This window comes from Copadichromis virginalis, linkage group LG1 (genome assembly GCF_057382275.1).
Source record: "Copadichromis virginalis isolate Kocher_CV1m ecotype Utaka linkage group LG1, C_Virginalis_male_GT1.1, whole genome shotgun sequence".
NCBI classification, from domain to species: domain Eukaryota; kingdom Metazoa; phylum Chordata; class Actinopteri; order Cichliformes; family Cichlidae; genus Copadichromis; species Copadichromis virginalis.
In genome coordinates, this window is record NC_140618.1 from 33,079,382 (window position 1) to 33,101,098 (window position 21,717).

Genomic DNA, 21,717 nt, shown 5'->3' on the forward strand with positions numbered 1-21,717 from the left:
TAAAATAATGATAATAACAATAACAATAACTTTATTTTTGGAGCAGTGTGTTTGAAAAAGTGCTCATACGTGTCAAAACGTATAAAAACACGAGCATATATCATACACTCCTTCCTGTCACACACTTCCACACATTAGATGTGAAAAACAGCCAAGAATATTGGGTGAAAGATTAAGAAAAACCTAGAAAAAAAAGAGTTATCAGCAAACAAAACACAGATTCAGCCACCTTGATAGGGTAGGAAGGCTCAATCTGTGTGCAGATGCAGCTACAACCTTAAAAATGTGGTGGCCAATGGTTATAAAATAAGAGCATGGAACAGTTAAAAGACCCATATTCAGAGAGGCTGATAGGTGGAATTGGGTCTCAGCAGGATTACTGTATATTTGTTTGTAATTAATGAAAAATAAAAATGAATTTTGAATTTCACTGGAAGACAGTGATGTTAGTTTTTGTTAGCAGCCTACTTGGTATGTTCTGGACCAGATGAAGATGGGAGGACTGCCAAATGTGAAAAGTAAGTGAAAGTAGTCAAGAAAGCACTGGATGAGCTTTGAGATATGAGATTCAATTTAAATGCTGGTCAAAAGTACTCACAAGGTTCTTTGCAGATGGTTTTTGTGTCAAATTGTGTGATACAATTATTTAAACACAATTCATTTCCTAGTTGTAAATAGATTGTAAATATAACACAATTAAAGTTTACTTGAAATGGCAAAAAGTTAAATGATGCAGAAATACACATTTTTAATGCATATTGTGCAATTTATATTGTAGAAAAGCATGTTACATGTTTCACACAATATACTTTATAAATCAACTAGCTTTACTAAAAAACAAAACAATAACTGCTTGGAACTAATGTTTTAGATGTCAATAATTACATAACTACCCGTGTTTTGAGAATAAATAGGTCAACAGTTGTCTGTCTTTTTTATTACAGCAATTTATTCTTAGAAGCATGAGGATGTGTTTTATATGGGAGTGATCGCTGCAGGTGCAAACACATAATAGAGTTCTAACGATCACATGGTAGTATAGGAAGTAGGTATGCATTAGGTGCTTAAAACCAGTTTAGTTTAGTTTGTTTTGCATAATTAGCAGCACTGAAATATACAGAACTCAGATTTAATTATTAACATTGCTGAAATTCTGCCTTTTATAAGATTGTACCAAAAGCACCTATTTCACATGTTGCTCTATCCAGTCTTGAAAGTTTGCAATTTGTGTGTGAACTGTGTAACTCGGTTGGTTGCAGTTGTTTTTCTCAAAAGATGTTGCTCTCTCTAAACCAAGCAGCTGCCAGCCTGCACTAGAGGCTCGGTGAGTATCCTCGTGACCTGACAAGACAGCCCTTGTGGATGAAAACACAGCTGGCATGGTTGTGATGCCTGGAATAACAATTGGGCAGGCGCTCTGAGGACTGGACGGTTTGCTAATGACACACAATGAATTGTCACTGATCGCTGTGGTATGTGCCCCTCCTTGAGCAAAATCTCTTTCACAATGAGTAACATCAGTCAGCTCAACAAGTTTTGTCAGGCTCAAGGTTGCAGAGTGGCCCAGGTGCCTCGGATTGCTTGGTAAAATCCACCTCGCGGTGTAAGCCTCCTGCGCAGTCACCTCCCCTCCTTGTGTTTTGGGTAGACACACAGGCAACACGCGCTCTCTGATCTTGGCCTTGTCTTTTAGCTTAAGCACAGCCACATCAGAGTCTGGTGAGGAGAAAAAATTTGGATGGACTACTATCTCTGAAACCTGCTGGGGCAGAAAGAGAAGATGAGGGAGAATTGGAAGTTAGACTACTGAGTTGCATGCCAAGTTTTGTTGTTTTTGGAATACACATCAAGATTAGATTATATGCATGCAAGATGTGCAGAACCAAAGAAAATATAGCTGCATTCCATGTAAGCTTTAAGTGCATATCAAATATGCACCTTATCCACTTTATACCTTTACAAACAAATATATATCCAAAAAATAACTTCAATTTAATTAAGACTGATTTTTCTTTTTTTTTTTATCAACTGTTGTGCTGCAGAATTTATAAGCATTTCTGCACTTTATGACTTACAAAAAAAGAAAAAACTAATGTAAGACCACATATTTATGAGCACTGTTTGGTCATTTTCAGGCCAAATGGTGGCTTCTAGGTTTAATGTGGGGTGAAAGTGAGATGACCATTTGCCATATAACCTGACCTGCAAAGGATTTACTGATATAAAAAGGCATTAATGAATATTTTTTATTTGCATATTACATGCTCATCCATTTAGACTGCATTGTTTAGGCAAGTTTAAACAGTAAAAAGTTGTCATGCATATGGGACTTTACCCTCAGGTGGTGCTGGCTTTTCAACACATCCCTGGGTGTATGGTATTGCTTGCCTATGACAACCTTCACATGTTCAGGCTGAATGTGCTGCTGCTTGTTCTTGTCTACCACACACTGAGCCACCACCAGGACTCTATGCTGGGCGACAAGAGCTCCACTGCAGGCCAGGAACCAGAATGTGGACTCCTCTGAGGCCCCCTGCTGGTCTGTTATGATCCTTCCAGGGGACGTGTAGGTGCTCACAGTGTGATCAGGTGGTGAGCGGATATAAATGGCTGCGTGCCACGGCCACTGAGCGTCGGAGAGGTTGTGTCTGCTGAAAGCGTCAAATTTGCCACAAACTGTGACATCAGAGAGGACAAAGAACAGAAACGTATTAAATTTTACAGTGCAGATGTGAAAGTGGCTTTAAAATTAGAATCTAGCCCTTAAAAACAGACAGACAGGTAAGAATGATGATCAGTTGACTTCCAGAAATGTCAAAGAATTACTTCAAAATCAAAATAAGTCTGCGTAATTTTTTTCTTAATAAGATGTCACTGTGACCAAGATGATTCATTTAAAAGTGTCGTGACTCGTGTAACTGCAGAAGAGTCACAAAATTGCAATATAAATGTTACAGAATGAATCTAATATCTGCGGTAGGTTGCTTCTGAACTCAAACAGATCATCATTATTTCGTTTTAGTCAAACTACAATCTTTCAGGTGTAAGAGCTAAGTTCACACATCAATTTAGCTTACTTAAGAATATACTTCTGAAATTTGCTAACAACGCTGGAATGTATTGGTCAAGAAGAAAAATAAAGCCAAAAAGTGCAGTTCCTCAAATGACCACTTTAGGTTGGCTTTTTAAAAAACCCACCAAATTCCTACCATTTGTTTTTGGAATCATGTTATGAAGCCTCAAGATGAGCGTTTCCACCATCACCATCTTTGTTGCAAAAAAACTTGATATTATGAGGAAAGGCTAACGGGTAATGTGTGGTTAAAACTGGTTAACTATATGTAACTAACAGCCTGTCAGATGAGTCTATTCCTCACTTGTAGTCAGTGAAACTAATACTTTTTCTGTACACAGAAGTACAAAAGTACACATTTGTCTTGCATGCAAAAGATCCCTGGTTTGAGACCAGGAGGAGACACAGGCTAACATACTCCTGGTACTGTACCAGCCCAAAACCAGGATAAATCAGATTGTTGCTTCAGGAAGGGCACTCAGCATAAAAGCATGTGCAAAATCAAACATGTGGCTCCACCTGCTTTGGTGACCCTTTGCAGCTAAAAGTATCATCTCCATAAGCACGAGTTAGCTGGTATTTGTGTCTGTGCAATGTACCAATATGGTGTTTTATATTTCTCTGTTTTTTAAGAGAGATTTCACTTAACAAGCCAAGCGTAAACTTTTGCTGATCTCACCTGGTGAGCAGGAAACATAGTGCCCACTCCACCTTCCAGTCTTCAGACAGGTGCGTCGAGAGCTTCCTTTGTTTCGATAGAGAGGTGAAGCACACTTGTAGTCGATGCTAGTGTAAACTGGGTGAAAACCTCGAGGTATCTCAGCCAAAGAGGTGTCATCATTTTTCTCTCTGGACAATCCACCGGATGTTAGTGGAATAAAGCCAGCGGACAACAAATCATCCACGCTGTATCTGGATGAGAGGTGAGTCTGGTCTGAACGCTGTCTAAAAGAAAGAGATAGTTTGCCTTTAAAGCTCATCTTTTCAGTGTGATAAGCATTGTGAGTTTTTATACATATACATACATCTTGTTTATCTTTTATTTACCCATATACAGATTTGCTTATTCATTGTTTACAAACTGATATTTCCAATATTTTTTGAGCCTCCAAATTCTACCAATGTGCTCCCACTCATGTCCTTTCTTATTTTGTTTTAGAGCTAAATGACATTTCATTTTCAATGTGTGGATTTACTCAATCATAAAACCAAGAAGAGAATAAACTATGTTTGCTTCAAGTTCTACTAGTGCTTAGCATCTGGGACACAATAAGGGGCATAAATGACTTCTTCTTTCACATGCATGCTACATTGCTTTTTTTGAATATGCTGCACTTAAGTGCGCGATTCTGGTCTTTGAAGCACCCATGGCATGAATATGAGCAAAATTCAAAGATGTGTCAGGGCAATACACCAGATAGCTACATAAACTGCTGTCACTGCTATCAAATCAAAGAACAGGGAAGAGGAAAGTCTGTCGGATTGTTCAGTTTTTTTCCTCACAAAGTAAAACCATCACAGCAATTTGTATAATGACAAAGTAACATAAAAAAAATCCAAAATAATAACTTTAAGTGTGCAAAACTCATACATACACACATATAACATTACCTTAGCAATAGGTGTGGCTTCACAACACTTTGCCGTACAAGTTCAGAAACTCTGGGCTCTCGACAGACTGTGAAGGTAAATCAAGCAGGTGGCAACAATAAGTAGATGTGTATGTAAATGATTCTGCTTAAAAATATCAGGGACTTAAATACTGTAGTGACAAACACATAAGAATGTCTAATCTTTCTTTATAAACTTCCCAGTTTACAATATATTACAATGTAATACTCTATACTCTATTTTTTTTCCTCATGTAACAACGAGGAGGAAAAGCAGCTACAACCTAAATCTTTCTTCCTTTTTTTTTTTGAAAACTATTACCTCTAACACACTTTGGTGACCTGCTACTCCAGGATCCATTAGAGAGACAGGTACTCTGGTGGTTTCCACTTAAAATGTAGGAGGTTTTACAGAAAAACTCAATTGTCTCAGCACCTCCAGCTGAGTCAAGAGCAGGTCTGTGATATCCGTGGAGCAGTTTGGGTGGAGGAGCGCACCGGACCAGGCTTGTTGGACCTGTATGCAGTTGAGACAAAAGAGAGAAAAATGTATTTCCTAACTGTCAATAATAGTGTGCAAACACTATAACAGAACACAACAAGCACCATGGGAGGAGTTAAAACACACAAGAAAAACCTTTTACACATGAGGGAGCAGTGCCACTCCATGTGCCATTAGGTAGACAGGTCCTCTGCTGCATGCCAATCAGCCTGAAAGGTGGATGGCACCGATAGTTTACCAATATGAGCTCCTCTTCTGGACCATATACAGGCAGCAGGTATCCATTCACTGGTTTGTCTGGTGCTGCGCATGCTACATTCTTGATGGCTGACACTGTAAAGAAATTTTCTGACTGTGATAAATGAAAGATAACACTGAATAACCAATAAACATAACATTTATAAGGGTGCACATTATTATATTGACATAATATAAACAGCTAAAGTAACTTATATCTATCGATAGATAGTATCTATCTGTGTAAATCTCTTAGACAGACAGATAGATAGATAGATAGATAGATAGATAGATAGATAGATAGATAGATAGATAGATAGATAGATAGATAGATAGTAGGGGTGCAACGATACTCGTATCGATATTGAACCGTTCGATACAGTGCTTTCGGTTCGGTACGCATATGTATCGAACAATACAAAATTTGTAATTTATTTTATCAACTTTCCTTCTGACAATGCTGTCTGTGTTGAGCGCTCAGTGAATCTGCGTTCGACTACTCCGCCTAGGCTGCACTGTCGAACGCAGATCCACTGAGCACTCAACACAGACAGCATCGTCATAAGGAAGAGCGCAGGGCAAGCTAGCGAGACAGAAGTTAAGCTCTCCTTGCAACATGGCAAATTGAACCTCCCCCACCCTCATTCAGATCTGGCGTTTGGAATTATTTTGGTTTTCATGTGACGTATGACCCTGAAGGTAAGCGCGTCATGGACTAAAGTAAAACAGTATGTTGGATGTGCCACGCAATGCTCAATTACATGGGTGGGAACTAGTGTGTTAGCGCAGTTAGCTTGTTAACGTGTTGGCCGTCTAGCCCCACGCACGGGGCGATCAGGGGTAGCTCGTTAACGGAGATTTGCCGTGTTGTGGCGTTAACGTCATTTCAACGAGATTAACGCTGACAGCACTAGTGGGAACACAACGAATATGACTACACATTTACGCCGACATCATCCTAGTGCAAAGACAAGTGGAAGCAGACAAAAACAACAAGCATGCATGCTACAAACTTTACCCGAGTCATTTAGACAGCCGTTAGCACATGATTCTCCTTATGGAGACCTGATATGTTTAATATTGTGGCGAGCTCAGACAAGGTGGAGACAGAGGTATCGTTTGGTCTTGCTTCCCGTGAGCTAGCTAGGGAGCACAGCCGTTTATTGACATCTGCAGAAGAACACTGCCGCTAGCTAACTGGGGTCCGTTCTTCGTACCTTGCTTACTACATCCAAGATCAAATGACACATCCAAGATCAAATCATCGCGCTAACTTTGAGCTCGCTATTCCGGTTCTCCGAACACACCTGTTGTTGACGATTAGTATAGCTGGATGAAGTAATGTGAGATCACTGGGTGGCTTAACAGGGGCTACGCATCGATAGTAGAAACATTGATCGGCAACCCTTTGATTGGTCGGCGAAAATGTCGAAGGAACGCACTCAGCATTTTTCGGCAGCAGAGCAAGAACTCTTGATTGAGGGATTTCAGGAGTTTCAGTTTAATTAAAACGCAAGGGAACACTGCAAAGGCTGCAAAAGCAAGGAGAGAGGGCTGGCAGAAAGTTGCTGACAAATTAAACTCGTAATTTATTAATAATAATAATAATAATAATAATAATAATAATAATAATAATAATAATAATAATAATGGATTGGATTTATATAGCGCTTTTCAAGGCACCCAAAGCGCTTTACAATAACACTATTCATTCACTCTCACATTCACACACTGGTGGAAGCAGCTACGGTTGTAGCCACAGCTGCCCTGGGGCAGACTGACAGAAGCCAGGCTGCCATATCGCGCCATCGGCCCCTCTGGCCAACACCAGTAGGCGGTAGGGTAAATTTATTATATTATATTATATTATATTATATTATATTATATTATATTATATTATATTATATTATATCCTCTTTCACATTAGAGCCACGACAGGACCCACCAGAACATGGGAACAAGTAAACGTGAAATATAAGAATATCCTACAGACTGGTAATATTTATCACTTATATTGCTTTTAGTCTCTTGAAAAGAGACCCTGAAATAAACTGTTTGTTTGTTTATAACAGCAACCAAGAAAAGGGCAGAGCAAAAAAAGACAGGTGGTGGTCCTGCACCCCCTCGTCAACAAGTTGGTTAAGTAAATAATACCCTCACGGGAAAATCGATATCTCTCTATGAGCACACTGTCGCGCTGAGCTAAAGGATCCTGTCTATCCCGCAATATACGCTGAATTCTGAGAACTCTCCATATCAATCTTGCACCTTCCACAATGGGTGGCTCGCGTATACGGACAGGACATGGCTGCGACAGACTTCCCAAATCCACCTTCACTTTTATAGCCATGGTCTCTCATCCTGATTACACGAAGTAATTTACTATTACTACTCTAAAATATGAATTACATCTGTAATAATCACATACATGAAATAGAATGATTAATAGTACATTTCCCTTTTTTTAGGAAATGACCTGTATGTATCTGTATGGAATCAATAAAAGAATCAAATACTGCATTATCTTTAGTTACATTGATACTATTTATTTATGGTAAAACAGTGGTAAAATATTGCTGTTGCTTTCGTATACATGAAGCGGACATACCTGAGTGGCCGCGATCTAATCCTGTTTACATAAAGTAAACCTGCTCCCGAGCAGGTTTATGCTTACGGATCTGTTGCTATGACAGCAAGTCCCGGATGAGCTTCGGAGAACCGAACGATCCAAGATCAGGCGAAATCGTCAACAATCAAATCCAGCTAACTTACTTAGCAAGGTACGAAGAACGGACCCCTGCTCAGCGCAGCAACCACACAACAACAACACACAGGGCGCCCTCTGACCCCGGAAGGACACACCGTCGCAGTGAGAGGGCGTCACCTGTCACTATGGCAAGATAAACAAAACATAACTGTACAAACAGAACCCCGAACAGCCCTGACCCGCTACATAGCCCCCACTTAAGGGGTCAGTCGTCCTTGACGACCCCATTACCCCACAAAAAGTCCTGCAAATGTCCAGGTGCCTTCTTTTGGCGCACTCGGGTCAGAACATGGGGTGCCACCATCATCCCACTTCTGACACCAATGTGGTGAGCTCAGACAACGAGGAGACGGAGGTGTCGTTTGGTCTTGCTTCCCGTGAGCTAGCCAGGGAGCACAGCCGTTTATTGACATCTGCAGAAGAACACTGCCGCTAGCTAACTGCTCAGCGCGGCAACCGCACAGCAACAACTACAACAACACACAGGGCGCCCTCTGACCCCGGAAGGACACACCGTTGCAGCGAGAGGGCGTCACCCGTCACTATGGCAACATAAACAAAACATAACTGTACAAACAGAACCCCGAACAGCCCTGACCCGCTACAATATGCTGCTGAGAATATAGCCCAGAAGAAGCATATAGTATAGCTTTTATTTTGGAAAGAGCCATTTCTCTGTAATAAACTCTCTTTTCCAAAGATGAGTGATTCCTCAATCAGATACAGGGCTTGCAAAATCGCTAGCCCGACGTCCCGGGGCTAGTGATTTTTCCAGTCGGGCTACCAAAATCTATCTCTGCCCTGCCCGTCGGGCTATTGTAGGAAGGAAAAATATATGTCAATGCTTTTGCATTCTTTCGGAAATGTAGCTGGGTAATTATGTCATTGGCATCGGTGAGCCACTGTCAATATGTGACATATTGAAATCGCGTTTGAATTTGTGCTTGTTTTTTGCTTTCACTTTGCAATCGCGCAAACTGTGTATAGAGAGCGACAGCACTGATTGGTGAGTGATGATAATTTGCGCACCAATTCCTCTGACATCGTCTTATCAATCGTTAGCTTACTATGCAAACATGACAAGTGAAATCTCCTGCAGCAAGCTTAAACATGTGAGAGGTTGATCGCGCAGAGAATCGCTGACCGTTATGTGTGTGTGTAAAAGCAGCAGGATATATATTTTAGTTCTGCTGAGCCAAATAAGACAGGTCAGGGTGAAGAAGTGACAGCCAAAGAAAAGCTTACCACAAAACAGAAAAGTTAGGACAAATCAGACTATAAGGCAAAAAGAAAGTGCAGCTTTATGGTTTCTTGGACAAAAGAATTTCTGTGGCTGCAATATGACGAGCTAAATAACCAGGGCTGCACATAACTGTTTGCAGGTGCGCATTCGCTGTCAAAATAAAATAAAAAATACGCGCACAAGATATGAAGTTGCAACGCGTGTTTGCATACATAAGATTTTCTGGAGGAGGACAGACATTTGTTTAGAACTCTTAAAGATGTCGAAGAAGCAAGCTCCTTTAAGCAATTACTTTGGTGTTCCTCCACCTCCAAACAAATGTCAGAAGGAGTCCGAACCACAAAAGAAGCGCGTATTCTCGGAAAAGTGGTTGCAGGAGGTGAGCTGGCTTCAAACAAATGATGAACGCACAGAGATGTGGTGCAGAATGTGCCGTGAAAATCCCACTCTAGCGGACAAAACAGGGCCTTTTAAATGGACGCAAACGCGCGTTGCAACTTCTTATCTGGTGCGCGTCTTTTATTTTGACAGCGAATGCGCACATGCGAACCACTTATGTGCACCCGTGTAAATAACATAATGTTCTGCCGGGTGTGTTGTTGGTTTTCTCTCGATTTCTGAGTCGACAAGCGCCTTTGTTACTGGGACCAGTCATTTTAAGAAAGGCCCCCATTAGAACCCATGAGAAATGCAAGAAATGCATTATTGCTCAGTCTGCAATATCTTTCCCAGAACAAACACCAATTGCAAATAACATACTAAAAATAAACCTGAAAAATCTGTTTAGAACAGCGTACTATGTTGCAAAGAGTGAACTACCACTGGCACAATTTAGCAGTCTTTGCAAACTTCAAAAAGCAAATGGCATAGTTCTTGGTTCCACTTGCCTCTTACCCGTGACTTCAGTGGAAATTTCAAATTCAGGATCTGACACAGACTGATTCATGTCCTACACAGTTCTTACAAGTTCATAGAAATTTCTGTTCAATTAGAACCAAGTACAGTGGGGCAAAAAAGTATTTAGTCAGCCACCGATTGTGCAAGTTCCCCCACTTAAAATGAAGACAGAGGTCAGTAATTTGCACCAGAGGTACACTTCAACTGTGAGAGACAGAATGTGAAAAAAAAATCCATGAATCCACATGGTAGGATTTGTAAAGAATTTATTCGTAAATTAGGGTGGAAAATAAGTATTTGGTCACCTCAAACAAGGAAAATCTCTGGCTCTCACAGACCTGTAACGTCTTCTGTAAGAAGCTTTTCTGTCCCCCACTCGTTACCTGTATGAATGGCACCTGTTTGAACTCATCATCTGTATAAAAGACACCTGTCCACAGCCTCAAACAGTCAGACTCCAAACTCCGCCATGGCCAAGACCAAAGAGCTTTCGAAGGACACCAGGAAAAGTATTGTAGACCTGCACCAGACTGGGAAGAGTGAATCTACAATAGGCAAGCAGCTTGGTGTGAAAAAATCAACTGTGGGAGCAATCATCAAAAAATGGAAGACATACAAGACCGCTAATAATTTCCCTCGATCTGGGGCTCCACGCAAGATCTCATCCCGTGGGGTCAAAATGATCATGAGAACGGTGAGCAAAGATCCCAGAACCACACGGGGGGACCTGGTGAATGACCTGCAGAGAGCTGGGACCAAAGTAACAAAGGTCACCATCAGTAACACACTACAACGGCAGGGAATCAAATCCCGCAGTGCCAGACGTGTTCCGCTGCTAAAGCCAGTGCATGTCCAGGCCCGTCTGAAGTTTGCCAGAGAGCACATGGATGATACAGCAGAGGATTGGGAGAATGTCATGTGGTCAGATGAAACCAAAGTAGAACTTTTTGGTATAAACTCAACTCGTCGTGTTTGGAGGAAGAAGAATACTGAGTTGCATCCCAAGAACACCATACCTACTGTGAAGCATGGGGGTGGAAACATCATGCTATGGGGCTGTTTTTCTGCCAAGGGGACAGGACGACTGATCCGTGTTAAGGACAGAATGAATGGGGCCATGTATCGTGAGATTTTGAGCCAAAACCTCCTTCCATCAGTGAGAACTTTGAAGATGAAACGAGGCTGGGTCTTCCAACATGACAATGATCCAAAACACACCGCCCGGGCAACAAAGGAGTGGCTCCGTAAGAAGCATTTGAAAGTCCTGGAGTGGCCTAGCCAGTCTCCAGACCTCAACCCCATAGAAAATCTGTGGCGGGAGTTGAAAGTCCGTGTTGCTCGGCGACAGCCCCAAAACATCACTGCTCTCGAGAAGATCTGCATGGAGGAATGGGCCAAAATACCAGCTACTGTGTGTGCAAACCTGGTAAAGACCTATAGTAAACGTTTGACCTCTGTTATTGCCAACAAAGGTTATGTTACAAAGTATTGAGTTGTATTTTTGTTATTGACCAAATACTTATTTTCCACCCTGATTTACAAAAAAATTCTTTACAAATCCTACCATGTGGATTCATGGATTTTTTTTTCACATTCTGTCTCTCACAGTTGAAGTGTACCTCTGGTGCAAATTACTGACCTCTGTCATCATTTTAAGTGGGGGAACTTGCACAATCGGTGGCTGACTAAATACTTTCTTGCCCCACTGTATTTGAGTTGATGATTGTAATTTTTATACAATGTTGTAATTTGTTTTTCAACAATTTTTTGATTAATGTTTTGTTTCCTTTACAATATTATACTTTAATGTATTTTATTGCAAAGGAAACAAAACAGGAAACAAAACATCAATCAAAAAATTGCTCTCTTTTTTATTCGGGCTACTTAAATTTATTTTGGGCTACCAAAAACTGAAGAGTCCCTGCCCGAAGGGCTACCAGGGATTTTGAAATTTTGAGAGCCCTGAGATATATTTATTTTTTTAATTACTTTTGTTTCAGCAACATTAAATTTAAAAACTGTACTTTTGAGTTAAAATATATATATTTATAATTTTAATAAATGACAAATTAAAAAGGCATGAACATTTTTTTTGTATCGAAAAAATATCGAACCGTGACACCAAAGTATCGAACCGAACCGTGAATTTTGTGTAGCATTGCACCCCTAATAGATATATAGATAGATCTTGTAGGACTATGAAGCTCAATGTTGCACTAGAGATTATTACTAATAATAGGGCATCTTCTGCATACATGAAAAAAAATCTTAAATCATTCTCTGGATACGTCCCTCTATTTTTTTCCAACAGAATTATTACTGAAGACTGCCATAACTCTCATTCATGCCGTGGTGCTTTGATATGTTGGGATTAGGAAACCACAGTTGATGCCCAATGAGGGAAAAGACTGTATAAATGGGACTGAAGTTAGATGCATGATTTGCTTTAAAGGCGGTAAATGGGGCAGAGAGGAGCAGGTATGATAAATCTGTGTCATTGACTGTCCGTCTCACATCACTGCCCTATGAAGGAGGCTGCACAGACACAGATGAAGAGTGAAAGTAAAGGTACGTCGACGAAATGTGCTGCATAGAAACAAAATACATGAATAGTGCCATGTATTTGTTATATGTATATCATAAAATAGACGCTATCAGTCCTAACAGCTTTGTACAGGTCTGCTGTAACTCTTCCCTCTAATTATAATAAAAAATGCTTTTTCTCTAATTTGTTAACTGCCTGTGTGCACACTGAGCCTAACACATTTGTATTGTTTGTTTTGTATGTGGATTACATAGAGGAAAAAAACCCTTCACACAGAGCATACGCTGACTCATATACCGTGATAACAAAATAAAAGGCCACGTATCGTAATGTAATGTAATCCAATATAAATCCAGTCTGCCTCCATGGACAGGCTTTAAAACATTATTGTGACCAATTGTATTACGCTGCATTATAATGTTAAGTGTTTGTGTTATATTGTCTGTCCTGCGGCAGTGTGTATGCATTCACATTGCTTATGATTAATACCTACCTGAAATTTTCTGAAATGTAAGAACAAAGCCATCAAAGTTATTATAGCCATCAGAGGTGAAGAGAATGTGTAGGAAGTTCCCGGAGCTTTTTATTGGAGGAGGTAACTGATCCCCACAAAACCGACCAATCACAGGAGAAGTCAGGCTGTCACCATCACGGACCTCGACGTAATCGTAACGACAGCTGTGGTCAGACTCCAAACTCAGCAGTGAAAATCTGCAGCAAAACAATACAGAAATGATGTTTGTCACCTGATGTGAGTTAATCCCCATGCCAAGTCTGATGTATAGCACGTTAACAGGACAGATATAAAGCGGGATGAATGAGTTATACTAGTTAACGGCAATCCAAAGTATAGATTTGAAAGAAATTTCTATATCTTATGTTAATGTTCTACTATGTATTTTTACTGAAAAGTACATTATTTTCCCAAACAAACAAAATGATACCATTTGTTTTGTAACTGTTACCCTGCTTTGAACCCAAGAATGTCCTCACTCTAAAGTACGCTCATCTCCAGCTCTTTTATTATTCCAACACAGTCAATTGCAACCGCCAGATTGCTTGACTCTCTCCTGTATCATCTGCAGCTCAGCAGTTCTTTATTACCTGAGGTCACATTGATCCCTTCTGAGCCTTTCAAATAGAGACTTAACTAAATCTTTTCTCTTTGATCAAATCATGTGCCTTCAGTGTTGAATGATTTTCATATCAGATCTTTGGAAAAGTTACCTACCTGAGCTGGATACTGCTTCCCCTCTCCATTTGCACTATCCATTCACATCGAGCATTTGTTGGGTAACTCTCCAGGGCTATGTGACCCTGAGCTCGCTGAATGATGCCTCCACATGCTACCAACAAGAGAACTATAATTACTTATACTTATACCCATTAAATGTGTACTTATCTCAGTGGCACTGAGCATTTTGACTGTTGCAAGCTAAGCCCCATAATTTGACATGCTGTGTAAGAGGGCAGATAATACCAAAAAAAAAAAGGAAAAAGAAATATACATATATGTGCGTGTGTGTGTGCGGGGGGGATTCGGATGGTTCTGATTATCATCATCATGCTGCTATTAATGCTGTTAAGAAAAAGAAAGACGAGATACTAAAGCCATGTTGAATTGATGTTGACCAGTCTTCGCTAAGGGAATGGGGTTGTTTAGAATTTTAAAAAAATATCCCAGAATAAGATCATTCAGTCTATTCAAGGAGTTGGTCAGCCTGTGTAGAACATTCTGTAAAAAGCCTGTGTAAGAGAGAGATTGCCCAATGTCCAAATGTCTTCTTTTGTGTAACTCAGAATGTTAGAACATGACAGAATAACACCTGAGTGGCAATTTCCCCAACGCCATTAAATGTAGAGAATGGAAAAAGTACCATGTGAGAGAATAGCAGTGGCAACTAAGTAAACTTTTTTACTTTGCACTAATATCAGCTTCATGTTGCACTGAGTCTCACACTACAGTTGGTCTAAATTATTACGTGGTGGTTGTTGTTGTATCTGTATCTGTAGTTGTGTATATATATATATTTTTTAAAGTAGTATTCATCCATCTTTTTATTCTTTTTGTGAACTTGAGCTCTAAGTAGACACTAGGCTGCATACAGTTGTAGGCAAACCAATAAAAAGCACTGTCGCCACCAAATGTCCATAATGTGTATTGCAACGAAGGTTGTGTCATTTTGAAAATTCTTAACCATAGATCTGATTATTAAACAGCTTTTCCCGTATATCCTTTGCTGCATACATGAACTGTACATACTTTGGAGATGCTAAAGATATTTATTTTACATTAAATGGTGGTGATGTTTCCTCTTGATGTTTTCTTCCCTTTACACAACACTCTGAGCCACAGGATGTCATAGGGTACCAGCATCTCAGACAAAAACAAAGGTTCTTATGTTCCTTGGAGACATGTATTAAGTAATTTAATTAATTTAATAAAGTAGTTTACTAAAAGGACAAGGTCTCAAGGTTATTAGCCCTGCGACAGACTGGCGACCTGTCCAGGGTGTACCCCGCCTCTCGTCCTATGACAACTTGGATAGACTGCAGCACCCTAACGCCTCCTCACCACAACCCTGATAAGGATAAGCGGATAAGAATGGATGCATGGATGGATGGATGGACGCCTGTTATTCAGTCATAAGTCACTTTTACATTTTTTGTTTTACCTGCCTTTCAGCAGAATTGTTGCATTTGTGGCAACGAGCACTGTCAGCATCAACTCTTTTTTTCTTTTTTTCTTTTTTTTTTTTTTTTTCTTTTTTTTTTTTTTTCTTTTCTTTTCTTTTTTTCTTTTTCTTTTTCTGAAGTTTGGATGTTGGGTAGCTTGGATGTTACTGCCACTATGAATCTACTAGAATCTACTAGAAATGGTAGGAATGCAGTCACTGATGACATTGTGACTTCAAGCAACTGAATTTATGTACAACATATTTTTACTGTTCTGATCCATGTGTTATGTTTGAGGATGGTATGTCTACACTATTGATTTAACAAACTAAGCAAAAAAGCATTTCACCCAGGTTAAAGGGCACTGTTGCAACACTTACTGTAAGTATGTTCCCTCCCCAGATTTTGGAAAATATCAACAGGTGCAGAAAATAATTCTTTCTTTCCATTATTGACAAAAGTTAAAGGATAAAACAATAGAATATCTGCTTTTTATTAAGTACATGGACACATTTGGGAATTGAAAACTTTTCAATACTTGCTACTAGCTTTTAATGTTTAATTTTGAAGACAGCATCAAATACTAAACAAAGAAAGCCCTACATCATAAGTAACTAAAAAACATTAGACTTTTTTCCAACGATATACTGGACTTGTAGAAATTGTTGCATGATAAACGTTTTGTGCTTTGTAAATCTATAAATGATTGACTTTTAAGATATCTGGAGACCAAATAGACGGGGCTTGTCATGGGTGTTGGTATCTGTGCTAAGTGGGAGGGGCATGGGGGTTGAGGGGGTGTCTATTTAACAGACGCTGACTCTGAAAATCTTTGCAGTGAGTCATGGGCTGTTCAAGAATTCTGACATGGACACTGAGTGTCCTCCTGAGCTGGATGTGTGTGGATCAAGCAGTGGCTGAACCGTAAGTTCAAGTGTTCTTTATAAAGAAAAATAGAATTTGTTTGTTTTGTGACTTTGTGTGTAACATTTGTAGTTAAAGTTTGCACGAGTACTGGTTTGCATCAACTCTAATGAATTGTAACTAAGGCCAGGGTCTGTCAGTGTGTGTGTGTGTGTGTGTGTGTGTGTGTGTGTGTGTGTGTGTGTGTGTGTGTGTGTGTGTGTGTGTGTGTGTGCTGCACAGTGCTATTCAGCATCCTGTACACAGCTTCTTCCACAAAAACTGGGCTCTGAGTAACAAAAAAGGAGAATTGAGGATTGTTTTCATCTTAGTCCAAAGAAGAAATAGAAGCGGTGAGATGAAATATCATTATGCACATGTTTCTGCTTGGCATTATTCGCAGAGCAGCTGTCTGTCTCTTAATATGATTGCATGTATTTGTACTTCTGTTGTAGTAAATAGTGTTAGCTACTTATCATGTATGCAGGGGGATGAATAATAGGACTTCTCTGCCTCACTGTTCCATGTAAATGTCAGATCATGAATATGATTTACTGGGTTAGTGCTCATAACTGGTATCCTGGTGCACATCTTATCACAGTCACAGAGAATGGAGCCCTTTGGCCAATAAAGAAAATAATTAAGTCAGTTTGTGTCTTAGTTATTTCTTTATTGGTTGTGATAGTTCTTTTTAGTATTTTTAGAGTTATTTGAATGAATTTATGTAAAGTCTTCAGGTATGTATACAGTTTGTATGCAGTGTATTCAACTGAGCACTGCAAACAAGCCGGATGGTCCCACTCTTCTTTAACCCAGAGGATAACAGCGTCCATGTTTTCCTAAAAGAATCTCAAATTTAGATTCATCTGACCACAGAACAGTTTTCCACTGTGTCTGTGAAGTTTTCCACTGTCTATTTTAAATGTGCTTTGATTCAGAGAAGCTGGGATCATCTTCACATATGTCTTTAACCTGTATCTGCAGTTGGCACAGTGAACTTTGATTTCCGGAAGTGTTCCTGTTGTGTGTTTTTAATGCACTACTGCTGGGGGCCAGAAGATCACAGGCATGCAATATTAACTTCTTGATCTTATATCTTATGCACAAAGATTTCTCCAGATTCCCTGAATCTTTGAATGGGATCTTCTGACTCTTTACAATTTTACAATGAGCAACATTATTTTGAAATTGTTCCAAAATTTGCAGATTAAAGTTTTTGCAGACTGGTGAACCTCTGCCCATTTCAACTTCTGAGAAACTCTGCCTCTTTAAGATGCCCTTTTTATACAGATAAGTATAAAAAAGTGAGAGTACAGACTCTGTCAGGGATGCTGTCTTCATACAGAGTCATGTTACTGACCTGTAGACAATTAAACTAACTAATTATATAGCACGTCTCCAAGTATTTCTTTTTAGAACCAGTTACTTTTCCAGCCTTTTGTGGCCCCATCCCAACATTTCAAAATGTGCTAATCAGTTTTGTGAAATAATAACTCATCAAAGTTTAAATATTTGATGTCTTCTATCGTGAATAAAGTGTGGATTCATGAGAGGACACATTATTGCATTCTGTTTTGATTTACATTTTACATAGCATCCCAATATTTTTGACTAAATATAAGACACTACACTGGCAAATGTGACATAAAATGAAAATCCCTTAGAGAAAAACAACCTGGGATTGTAAAAAAAGATCAGCACTGCACTTATCTGTTCATTTTCACTTCATAATGTAGGCTTTGCATGATCTCTGTTTTCCTATCAGCAATCACATTTAAGAATATGATTCATAATATTAGACATTTCTGTAGCTTGGTCAGGCCTCACAGGAATACTTCATTAAAGCACTTACTCACTTTTACAATCCCCTCCACTCCAGCCTTGACGGCACTCAGTACAATACTTCCCATTCACGAAGAAGTCATCATTAGCTCTCCATGTTCCATTGTTGCAGGTTTTACAATTCTCAAATAGACTGCAGCCTGGAGAGAGACAACGGCAGAGCAAAAAGTAATAATCGAAAACATTTTTTAAGATAAATTGGAACTCCTAGTCATTTGCAGTATACCACAACAGCTCTGATATTTTTTCACAACAATATATCATGTAATATGTTTTGTTTAGAAAAAACAGAAAAGGACAAGAATTTACCTGGATGAACAATACAGGGGTCACATTCATCCAGGACATTGCGGCAGCAGGGAACAGTGTAGCCTACCCTTGTGCCTTTTGATGGACACCGACACTGGATCAGGTGGTACTCACAACACGGGCGACACATCACGTTCCACTGAGAGCTCGGGCAGTTGTCTCCCCTCAGGGCTGTGAAGGAAAAGGAAAATATTTAGATTTTAAATCTAAGAACTGCCAGTGGAAACCTCAGCATAAGTAAAATAAGTAATCGTAAATTATGTGTTTCAGAATCAGAATCAGAATCAGAATACTTTATTGATCCCTGGGGGAAATTATTTTTTGTTACAGTGCTCCATTTTAAACCAACATTAAGACAAGACAGACAATACGCTAACTAAGAATAGTACAATATATACATATATATACATACATACATACATAAGTCACTTATAAATAAATATTTGGAAAAGAAACATGTGTAGCTGTAGCAGCAAACAGTGTGTTAAGTGGATGCGTTGTACAGGGAGATGGCCACAGGCAGGAATGATTTCCTGTGTCGTTCAGTGGTGCTTTTCGGTAATCTCAGTCTCTCACTGAACGAGCTCCTGTGACTGACCAACATGTCATGGAGTGGGTGGGAGGTGTTATCCAACATTGTCTTTATCTTGGACAGCATCCGCCTCTCCGACACCACCTTGAGGGAGTCCAGCTCCATCCCCACAACATTGCTGGCCTTACGGATCAGTTTATTAAGTCTGTTGGCATCTGCGACCCTCAGCCTGCTCCCCCAGCATGCAACAGCATAGAGGATCGCACTGGCCACAACAGACTCATAGAAAATCCTCAGCATTTTCTGGCAGATGTTGAAGGACCTCAGTCGCCTCAAAAAATAGAGACGACTCTGGCCCTTCCTGTAAAGTGCTGTGGTGTTTTTAGCCCAGTCCAGTTTATTGTCAATGTGTACTCCAAGGTATTTATAGTCCTCCACAATGTCAACACTGACCCCCTGGATTGAAACAGGGGTCAAGTGTTTCCTGGTCTTCCTGAAGTCCACGATCAGTTCCTTGGTCTTTGCCACGTTGAGCTGCAGATGATTCTGCTCACACCACGTGACAAAGGAGTCGACCACAGCCCGGTACTCTGTCTCATCATCCCTGCTGATGCATCCAACCACCGCAGAGTCATCAGAAAACTTCTGAAGATGGCAGGTCTCTGTGCAGTGGCTGAAGTCTGTGGTGTAGAGGGTGAAGAGGAAGGGGGAGAGGACAGTCCCCTGTGGTGCCCCTGTGTTGCTAATCACCTTGTCAGACACACACTGTGGGATTTGTGATTGTAGAAAAATAGTCAACAGTACCAACAAGTCCCTTTCAAATATCGTCTGATGAGGCAGATCAAACTTCCAAGAACATATCACATGACGGAATGGCACCATATTGATCTTTTACAGCAGGTAAAAAACATCAAAATCAAACAGGGCTATACGAGTATACAGTGTGTGTACACCAAATCTCAGTTTGCCCTTGTTTAACCTCCTAGGACCTGGCATCCACATATGTGGCCATCACATTTTGACCAAAATACTAAATTTTGCTCTACAAGGGCCTGATATCCACTTACGAGAACATTATACTGCTACTGTTCTATCGAAATTTTAAACAAATATCCTCATATGTGGCTCTCATTTTTCTTAGAAACAAAAATTAGGTAAAAAAAAAATAGGTAATTTTGTTTTTACATTCATCGATATGCCCAAAGATCAAAGAGAAATTAAAAATGCATGCTGTGGAAGAGTTTGGGTCTTAGGAGGTTAAACCTAGTGTCACATTGATGCTGATCCAAATACATCCCAAAATCCAATTTATGATGCTTCATTTGGAGCACTAATGAATATACCTGCTGTGTAATGGTAGTTTTCTCTCAAACAGAAAACTGCAGTCAATCAGTGAACATGTTTCTCAGGTTATAGCTCCCAAAGGGCAACAAACAATTACAGCTTTCCCAGGTTTAATTCTACTCACAAAGGCAAATGAATTCAACTGTAAAAGTATCCCAGCTTTAGTCACTGGTATGCCTGATATCTGTATCTGTGTACGTTTTACTCTTGTTTCAGTAAGCCACACTGAGTGCATAGCATGAAGTGACTGAAGTCTCAGATGAGCAGAAGAAGTGACTCATAGTTATAAAATAACTCCACAATTAGTCAGCAACTCAGTCAGCTGGCTTATTTCTTGTTAAAACTTTTTTTTTCCCATAAAGACACAAAAGTTCACAAAGACGGTCTCATTGGAATTTCAGAATCAGAATATAATGTATTTTACTTACCGTGTGTCCAGCCCATTAGACACAAACTGAGATTTAGGAAGAGGTGGAAGATTAGGGGGACGCTCTTTGTGAGGAAAGGAAGCATGGTGGCTGCCAAACAACAAGAAACCTCCCGAGAAACTCCAAGAAAGGAGCAAAAGCTTGATGATATCCACAGTATCCTGGTCTGTCTGAAGTGTAACTGGCTATAGACGATTCATTTTCCTGTGTTAGCACGGTGGACGGAAATCTTTAACCCATTCCTTCCGTTGTGCTCTCATCTTGTGAAAGATTGCATTTGGTCTGAAGTTGTGCACAACTGTACTGGGTCTGCAAGCAGTTCCTGTTCCTCTCCTCTTGTTATGAGTCCGGTGTGTGCGCTGAGTAAGAATGGAAAAATATTGGCAAAGGTAGTGGAAAGTGCATTTAGTGGGAATAAAAAGACGATAATGAGAAGAACAGCGGAAAGAGATGAAGAAAGTGCAGGCAAAAAATATCCATCAAGTCCAGTGAGGAAGGTTTTTAAGGGAATCTTTCTGAAGCTGCAAGTTAGACACTCAAAACCAGTTGTTTTTGCACAGAAACACTTCATGATACAATTGAAGATTTTCATGTGCATCGACCCAAATGCGTTTACTGATAGTTCATCATGCACCAGCTGTCATACTAGACGTGACAGCTTCACAACATCTTGGAAAACGAATAACAGATGTACTCTCTAAAGTTGTTATGAAATGTTTATGTGCCTGAAGCTATGAGGCTGACAGCTCATCACCGCTTACTTTATGTCCAAGGTTTCTTTTCCATCGCCTAAGCTTTTAGTATTTCCA

At 39.9% G+C, this 21,717-nt stretch overlaps 1 protein-coding gene across 1 annotated transcript; it reads right to left on the minus strand.

The window, feature by feature from the left end:
• pamr1a (peptidase domain containing associated with muscle regeneration 1a) lies at positions 1 to 21,280 on the minus strand. The gene is made up of 11 exons (XM_085460317.1): positions 20,909 to 21,280; positions 18,605 to 18,775; positions 18,310 to 18,435; positions 14,106 to 14,220; positions 13,368 to 13,585; positions 5,321 to 5,518; positions 5,006 to 5,200; positions 4,685 to 4,751; positions 3,753 to 4,018; positions 2,336 to 2,676; positions 1 to 1,759 (listed from the first exon to the last, which is right to left on the minus strand). Exons 1-11 carry the CDS (start codon positions 20,991 to 20,993, stop codon positions 1,184 to 1,186), a joined length of 2,358 nt encoding a protein of 785 aa, XP_085316443.1. The 5' UTR covers positions 20,994 to 21,280; the 3' UTR covers positions 1 to 1,183.
• Positions 21,281 to 21,717: the final 437 nt, after the last annotated feature.

What these genes read in the sequence shown, in the direction of transcription:
- pamr1a (XM_085460317.1), bottom strand. Translation starts at nt 20,993, where the DNA reads ATGCTTCCTTTCCTCACAAAGAGCGTCCCCCTAATCTTCCACCTCTTC. An exon ending in CCCCTGTATTGTTCATCCAG is followed by an intron (nt 18,436 to 18,604) that starts GTAAATTCTTGT and finishes GTCTCTCTCCAG; the next exon opens with GCTGCAGTCTATTTGAGAAT. An exon ending in TGCTCCCTCATGTGTAAAAG is followed by an intron (nt 5,201 to 5,320) that starts GTTTTTCTTGTG and finishes AACTGCATACAG; the next exon opens with GTCCAACAAGCCTGGTCCGG.